This window comes from Erigeron canadensis, chromosome 2 (genome assembly GCF_010389155.1).
Source record: "Erigeron canadensis isolate Cc75 chromosome 2, C_canadensis_v1, whole genome shotgun sequence".
NCBI lineage: Eukaryota > Viridiplantae > Streptophyta > Magnoliopsida > Asterales > Asteraceae > Erigeron > Erigeron canadensis.
The window spans coordinates 4,172,091-4,181,319 of record NC_057762.1 but is presented as its reverse complement, the minus strand read 5'-3'; the positions used below and the strand labels follow the sequence as shown (position 1 = coordinate 4,181,319).

The following is a 9,229-nucleotide window of genomic DNA, read 5'->3' as shown; positions in this document are numbered from 1 at the left end:
GTAATCGAGCCGAGTCGAGTTGACACAGTACCAAGCTCGAGCTCGACTCGATTGTAAAACTCGAAGCTCGAAACTTGACTCGAGCTCAACTGAGCCTTGAAATCCAAGCTCGAGCTCGTTTTACGAATCGACATTTTCAAGCTCGACTCGGCTCAACTCGATAAAGAGTTAAAAATAAGTTTTAAATCAAATTAGTCTTTCAATCTCGACTCGATTAAACTCGGCTCGGTAAAATATAAATTATGTAAAAGTATATAATATTGAAGGGTAATATTTTAACTAAATAACACTCAAACTTTACCGCTTGTTTTCATATTTTAAATTTTACCTAATAATTTACATTCCCATTTATATTTATTTAGGATTGTTTGTTTTATTGTTTAAAGTTATACAAATTTATAAAATTTATTATTTTTATATAATAAATTTGTTATTTTTAATGTTTACAATATATTTGTATACTTATAAATTAATAAATTATTATTTTTATATATAAATTATCCAATCCGATATGTCATTGATTTTTCAAAAATCCTATCTCCCCGCCTCGCGATCCGATCCACGAGTTCTACACCCTTGAATATAGGTGTGTTTTTCGTTTTATTGGGGCATTTCCAAAATGTTTCGTCCTGGGCATAAAAAATCTCATGACCGAAGAGGCCCATAACTTATCGTATTTGTGTTACCACCTGTATAATCGTGCCCCCTGTATACGAAAATCCTACATCCACCTCTGGTGGTGGCGGCGCCACCGGTGAGTAGTGAAAGTTATTGATGTAATGTGGCTATGATGTATATTGTATTAAAATGTGTACATTGTTGAAATTTAAAATCAATATTGAAATTTTAAGTTTAATGTTGAAAATGAAAGTAGATTTGCTTTATAATATGGAGTAGATATAGATAGGTATTTGGGGTTAATTTTAGGATATTGAAAAAATTACTTAAATTTCTAAAAATAAATTTGTATTTTGTATTATAAGGGAATATAGATTTATTTCAAAGCCCACACCTTGTAAAGCAGATACCCGAAAAGTTTATGATATTTTTCAATTAAAATGAATTTTTTAATAAGTAACAAACATTTGAAATATAAAAAAACAAACTGAAAAATTTATGTGTACTATAGTCGTAGGATTCTGAAACATTGAAAGCATATATTTAATTTTATATTTTGTAATATTTCTTAATAGACGATATTTGTTTTAGTACTTTTAGATGTAACATATTTGTTACATATCCACACATTGATATTCTTTTTGACTTTACTTGAAAGATTGTAACCTATAATTGTTTGCATGTAAAAATTGAACGTTGTGGATACAAATAAACCGTCAACAAAAATAGTTAATAACAATTTACATGACCACTCTGCCTCTTATATGTCATTCAAAACAATCTATTTGTTTGGTGGAAATAGATTGAAAGTAAATAATTGTATTGAAAAACAATATTTGAGATTCTGGATCGAATGAAAAGTTAGTATTTGATATAGAAATAAAATGAACATCAGTATTTATTAACTATTATCCATTGATAAAATAAAACTAAACAACTATTAATTTAAAAGTGATAAAATTATTTAAAAATTTTGGCTAGCTTTTGCTAATTATATGAATAACGTGTAAAATGAATACTGAAAATGCGTATGTCATTGGGTCCAAGATATGGATTAATCTATAAATATTAGTTTTTTAAATGTTAATGGTAAATAGGATAATGACATACGCACTTTCTAACTTAAGAAAACAAAGAGATTTAATTATTTAATACACCATTAAAACAACTTTTCTTTTAATATATATTAAGATTAAAATACTTGATGGTACGTTGTCACGTGACATCCCCATAACTTATTATGTTAACAAAAGTGCCATAAAAGAGCTTTTTATTTTTAAAAAAACGTTATCTACTCGCGAATGACAGAAGTTCTAATATATGTTGTCTTAACCATGTTTGTGAGAGAGTCCCTAACAGAATAGTATTCACTATCACCAAAAGAAATGGAGAAAAAACACACTCACGCCCACATACCACCATAAATGAAAATTAAAAACATGTGACCTCACTTAAATATGGCTAAGGTAAGACTAAAAATTGAGACCATTTGTTAGGAAATAGACCTCCTTAACAATTGATCACCTTGCTACTACACACCATTTGGTGTTAATTCTCATAAGAGTGGGTCGTGATGGTTGTCCAGACAAATATTGCATATTGTTAGGTGTGACTCGTGGTGAGAGTTATGAGTGGCTTGTGGTTGGGATCATGGAAGCTAGTGTGTAGTTTTTTTCTTCTCTTGATATAAAGTATACATTATATATGTAAAAAGAAGTTAAAACCTAGGTGATGGTGTTGAGAAGATGGATGGATTGATGAATGTGGGTGTTGAAATGATGAAGGAACGGATAGAGGTAAGTAGGTGTAGGTGACACGAAATAAGGATGATATGTATTAGACTATTAGAGGGGTTCAAAATATGTAGGGGCTGAATTCATGTTCTTGGCCCAGTCCGTTAACAAACATGTACGTTTATCTATTTATGTTGTAAAGTGTATTTATGTTTTTATACATTAAAACAATTAATTAATTATCAATCTTAATCTTAATCTTAATTTTAATCTTAATCTTAATTTTAATTTTAACATATACTATAAGACAGTTGAACTAATGATTTATTAACCAATTAAATCGTTCAATTTTATCAAATTGACTCTCGCTTATGTCATCATTTAGATAAACTATAAATTAAAAATCCTAATAATAATTATCCAAGTATATTATTATATTAATATTTATAATAATTTGTAGAATAAGTCTCATTACTTTACACTTTTATATTATTATTATATTAAAAGAAATAGCCTCCTCTCTCATCAAATGTTTTGAAATGTAACCATACGAATGTACAAGAATGTCCTTCCTTTATTTCAATTAAAATGCATTCCTATTTAAACTATTTTCACAATTTCACTTCAATTGAATATCCACTTATATTGTTAATACGTGTATTTTTTGTTACTGTTGGTTGATATTGAAGCTACGGTATCATCGTGGTATCTCACTTAATTAATCGTTCACTGATACTCTTTTTGGTAATCACGACATCGAACGCATTGTCAATGGTGTCTGTTGCAACGCGCGGGTACCATGCTAGTATATAAAAATGAATATGAAGATAACTCCGTGTTGACTTATCTGTTCTTAAGTAATTTTCACACAATGAAATTAAATTATACTTAATGGTACAAAGATCTAAGTCATCTAACTTGATTACTAAATAAGTGATCTAGCTTGCCCATTCCAAATAAAAAATAATAATAAAATAAAATTTTCCATGTATCACCTTTCTTCACCAACTTGTCAATCAATAATTGTGGGTTGATATTTGTATTTTTTTGAAAGGTGAAGTTTGCTTGAAATTTCATGATTCGATTGCAGGAAGTCTAGAATAAGTTGTTTTAACCGGGTCCACGTTAGAGAGCTCTTTCGAAATAGAAATGTTTATTTCAAATAACCAATGAGGGAAAACCCCCACTAATCCGTCTGAAAACACGACAATTAATAGGGATAATTCTCCGGCATAGGGTAAACTAGTTGGATTTCTAACCCACTATGTCGGCATAAATCAAAATGTAAATTGGGCAAGCTTATTTTTAATAGGGGTATCTTGAGATGTAGACATTGACAAAGTGGAAAAATCTTATCATTTAACAATGCCTATTCTGATTATACTAATGGAACAATATATATTTGAAAAACTTGAACCAATTGCTAATAATATAATATCAAACCAGAGTCAAAGAGATATGCACATGTATATGATGACAAATCCAGCAAATACCATGTGCAAATGGAGAAGAATATAATCAAGAGCTAACCAATCCGCCAGTCACGCAATGGAATAAAATAATAATCCAATGGTAATAATCAATTGTTACATTACATTCATCTACTCAACACAATCAAAGCCATAAATCAAATTTGAAATCTTTTGGTCAAACTTTGATGATGAACAACACCAAACCAAATGAATAAAAAGTAAAAACAAAACCAAATACAATGTACCCGTTTGGGCTAATCAAACCTACCTATTGAAGAATTCAGAAAACAACATTTTTTGTTTGCTATCTGTGTTCTGAACTGATTCCTGGATCAGACATGCAAAAGAAGTGAATCCCATATGGCTGCAATGGTGACGATAGCAGGGATCATTAACTGGCTTCTAAGAACGGTGAATCTTGGAGAGTCACTCTTTGCAGGAGCGGCACGTGGTGGTGGTGGTAAAGGAGAGAGATGTACATGAAGTTTCATGCCACCATAGCAAGAGCCTTTGCTACTAATGAAGTAGCGGTCGTGGGTGACATTGAGTGGCACGACATCTCTTCCGGCTCCTGTGGTGTAATTGTGAACTGGATGCTCAGCATTGCAAGTCTCGTAGTTGGTCTTGTTGACTTCCAATATGTCTTGCTGGTTTCTGTCATACACGAAAACTACAAGGAAGGAAACTATGAATAATTAATACCTAAACAAAATGTCTAGTTTCACATATAATAAAGTTCATACTCTTGATAAATATGACAGATCCATATATACACAATGGCAATGTTAAAAGGGTTTAAGAAATCTTTTTTGAAAACAAGCTTGTTGATTAAGAATTCTATTTAAAAAAGCCTGGTTGGTATTGCCATATGCACCCAAAGTACTGAAAGTAGTAAGTGTAACATGTAGTTATTCTAAACACTTTTCAAAAATGAATTTTGTTAAGGATAACATTTAAGATTTTTGTCTATGAGATATTCGCCTTCAAGACAATAAAGGAAAAAGCACAATTTTCTGCATTTCATGCTCAATATACCAAGACAACATATTTTCGCTTAACACCTAAACATTTAATCTGCAAAAAATAGTTTCCGGCATTTTTTTATTTAAAAATGTCTAGAGCAACTGGACACAAAGAAAGAGGCCAAGATCCAGGATTCATTGTGTGGTTGTAAAATCGATAAGCATTAGATGGTTCATACAATGTATCTAAGATCTTGTCCCCTTTTCTGTTCCAGATCTCCCTGCTCAAAGCACAAATAAAAAAGGTTTGATAATATCCACAGTGAATTTAAGCCAAATTCTGATCTCAATTAACCGAAATCATTACTATCTAGCATATCACATATTCACATTCACATACATGACCAGATTCACACACTTCAAATCAAATAACACATAAACAAATTATATGTATCAACAAAATGGTTTCTCATAGGCACATTATATTAAGTCACATTGATTCATGGGCTCAGACGCTTCCTATCAATATACTTTTTTTTTTTTTACATTCAGATTCTCTTTAAAAATCAAATTACACATTGAATATATACAACAATAAATCCATCAACAAATAACAAGAGCATTATCAACTAAAAGATAATTAAACTAATAAAAGATAGATTATCAATAACATTATCGTATATGAAGATGCAATGCCGCTGAGCCCAAATTTGTCACTCAAAGAAAATCACAAAACATTATACCGATGACTGACCCATTATAATTTTCAAAACATACATATATTGATACATATGTGCCAACCTTATATTCAATTTTCCCTGCATATCTATACTATATCATAATACAAATAGTCTTTGTTTAACACTTTAAATTTCAACATTTCATCAAAACCAGATTATATATACTTCTATATCTATCTCTTTTTTTTTATAGTTTACTATATAAAAGAGAAACTTTGTTTATAAAAATCTCAATTAAGCAATTGGAGTACCTATCAAACCCCTCTCCTTTATTCATTAATTTAAAGATCTCCACCTAATATACCTATAATAATCTTAGATGAATTAATTTACAACATAAATCCCTTAATCCTTAAAATAAGGACATACCTCCTTTAACATCGATTACTTTTACATTCACCACCATCGCCCTTCCCACAACCTGTCACCGACACCGTTGCCGACACCACCACCGCCACCCATCGCCGTCGCCGCCGACACCACCACCACCACCACCCCGCTAACCTTATTCTCACCGCATTGTGCGGGCATATAAATCTATATATATATATATATACACACACAATAGATCAAGCTAAAGATTAGCTACAAACCAGTAAAATACTACTGTTCAAAAAAAATAGTACACTCAAGGATCTATACAACCACAGCCCAATAGTAAAAGAGACTACTTTTGGCCGGCTACACATTCAAAGATCTATATACAATTATACACGTACATATATCTATATAAAACACAAAAACAAAAACAAAAAACATTAGATCTGAAACAATAAAGACTTACAAAGCCAATCTCCAAAGTAAAATGTTTGATTTCCAGCCCAAAGAGTGTAATTAAAATTAGGTGCCCACCCCATACTTCCACCCACAATGAATCTTTTAGCGGAAACTTGAGGTAACATCACAAGCAATGTGGCCAAGATTGCTAAGCCCACCATTGTTGTCAATTTCGTGCGCCCCATTTTTTGGATTAATTTGAATTTTGTGTGATGTGAAATGGGTGTTTGTGGGATATCGAGGTTTTAGTATTTTCTAGAAGTGGTTTTGAGTGAATGAGTGAGGATATATATTTGGGGTTTTGGGGTCGTTTTTTTTTTTTTTTATTTATTTATAGGAGCGTCACATAATTAAATTTTAATAAAATATTATGTATGTATGTATCTGTGCTGTACGCGTTTGTTTGATTTGTCTATGTATGTATTAATTATGCTATTTTTGGGAATAAATATACGATAGGTGATAACTACCATACGAAAATATAAATATTTAAAAATGTAATGTGATGAATATGTTATGTGAATGTGAAGGTGAAGTGGAACAACTTCAAATTGAGAAAATATAGGGGTCGTTGAGATTTTTAAATAGATATGATAAAAGTGCATAAGCCAAATCGAAGTTAGTATGATGACTGTTTTATTTCATTTTATTTTATTTTTACTTTTAGTAATTTCATTTCATTTAACTTTATTTATGTTTTGTATAGTGTCGATCCATCTTATTTGAGTAGGCAACCGGACAACCTACCCCCATTTGACATGAAATCAGCTTTTTAATCCGTCAACTCACCAATTCATATGACTAGTGAGAACTCAAAACGCGAACCTACAACCCAAACTCGACTTGTCACCTGGGAACTTGTTTTTTTTAGTTGGTGAGTTCGGTTCGAGTTGACAGGTTGACAGATTTGGATTGATATTTCCAACCCGATTTAATTAATCATTCATCAACTGGTACCGTTATGATGTATTCATATGAGACCACAAATAAAACTTGCAAGTCATAGGTTCAAACATGGTTAAAAACAAGTGGAAAAACTATACCATGTGATCAATCTTCATGAATGGCGAATCACTAGTTATTTATATGCAGTATGCACTTTAGGTAACAAAATGATACATGAAACCAAGTGGTCTCACCTATTTTTTTTCTTGAACCGTCTTATTAGTTGATTCTCGAATAATTAACGAATAACTCATTTAATATATAAAAATGTAAACTTAAGATTAATTTTTGGTACCTTCTATTCTATTTCTGTAAGCAAAAACCTTTTTTTATATGATTATTATTGTCAGAATAGTATATTTCACATATTATCATTTTTACACCAACATTACATCATTGGTAAGAGAACATAGACATAAACTTGAATAAAAAGATAAAGCATAATAATTGATGTTTATTTGTACATATATCGATATATTCTCTTTGTTCTAGTTTGAATATTTACTCGACAAAAACTAATATAAATTTAAAAGAATCATAATATTGTAGGTTAATTACTTTATACATAATAACAATAATAATAATAATAATAATAATAATAATAATACTTTGCCATTTATTATATTACTCGGTTAGTACCGGACAACTCGATTAGGTAACTGTTAACAAAAAATCATAATGTCTAAAGTAACGGCTAACCGCTAACATGTTGTATTGGAGAAAGAAAATGTACGTTAATCTGGATATTTATTTATGCATGATAGAGGAATATTATATTAAAAACATGGACAATATATAATTACTTGTGTGAATTGTTGAATAGAAGGGATATAGCTAGATAGATCAAATAGAATGAATAAACCGAAATTCAAAGAGAACATGTAAATATAATGTCAAAACAAAGCTACATTTATATTTGTTTTTACGAAAACGAAACTAATTAAGAGTATAATACAACCAAAAATGTGTTGGTTTACAAGGTTTTCCTCTTTGATATTTGAGTTAGACTGATTTATCATTATTTATGAAAATGAAAATATTTGGATATAAATGATCGATTTATATAAGATACATTATGTATTGTCCATCGAGCTAAATCTAAGTGACTTGGTAAGTTAGATAGGATCATTTTCTTGTGGAAATTAAAGGAGGAATGTCCATCTTCAACAATATAATTGTATGATCGACTTGATCAATCTTTTTACATTCTCAACGGTTGCATATATTTTCATGTAACCTAGCTGGTATATATATGCTCATGTTTTCCATGGTCCTTGTTCACTCAATCTTACTTAGAACACTCATTTTTGGATTGATGAAGTCAGGGTGTCGAGACAAAGAATGCCTTCAAAGATCAAATTAGAAACTCGATCAAAAATATAAGATCACAATTTTTATTCGGAATCATTTTTATTCGATATTTTTATTCAATTCAAGCTTTTATTAATTTCGAAGTTTCTATGATAGTTCTAATGCCCGATAACTCATGCTCGCTTGGGAAAACAAACTTAAATGCTGGCGCCCTATATATATATTAGCTCAACAAAATTTAATTAATTTGATGAAATAGCTAATATCATAATAATATGAATATATTCAATATAATTAAAGCCATAAATCAAATTTGAATCTTGTGGTCAAATTAACTATTATGATGAATAACCAAATGATTACAAACAAAACCAATTAAATACAGCATATGCCCGTTTGGGCAAATCCGACCTACCCGTCAAAGAATTCGGACAACAATTTTATTTGCTATATATATTACGAGGATTGAGATTCTCTAAAGTTGATAGTAACTTTATAGGTAAATTTGAGGAATTGTTGACCTTTAAATTAAATTCAAAGGTCAAGATTTAAAAATAACCTTTAAATCTTAACCCTTGATTTAAATTCAAGGGTCAACATCATCAACTTCACCTATAAAGTTGTTTTCAACTTTAGAAGATCTCAATCTATATTCTGAACTAATTCCTAGA

At 30.3% G+C, this 9,229-nt stretch overlaps 1 protein-coding gene across 1 annotated transcript; it reads right to left on the bottom strand.

Annotated features, from left to right (window-relative positions):
* Positions 1-3,900: 3,900 nt before the first annotated feature.
* Positions 3,901-6,602, bottom strand: LOC122587484 (lamin-like protein). The gene is made up of 2 exons (XM_043759670.1): positions 6,310-6,602; positions 3,901-4,493 (listed from the first exon to the last, which is right to left on the bottom strand). Exons 1-2 carry the CDS (start codon positions 6,485-6,487, stop codon positions 4,156-4,158), a joined length of 516 nt encoding a protein of 171 aa, XP_043615605.1. The 5' UTR covers positions 6,488-6,602; the 3' UTR covers positions 3,901-4,155.
* Positions 6,603-9,229: the final 2,627 nt, after the last annotated feature.

Excerpts from the sequence above, each read along its gene's own strand:
- LOC122587484 (XM_043759670.1), bottom strand. The coding sequence starts at position 6,487 with ATGGGGCGCACGAAATTGACAACAATGGTGGGCTTAGCAATCTTGGCC. Across the intron at positions 4,494-6,309 it reads TTACTTTGGAGATTGGCTTT|TTTTCGTGTATGACAGAAAC; the intron begins GTAAGTCTTTAT and ends CCTTCCTTGTAG.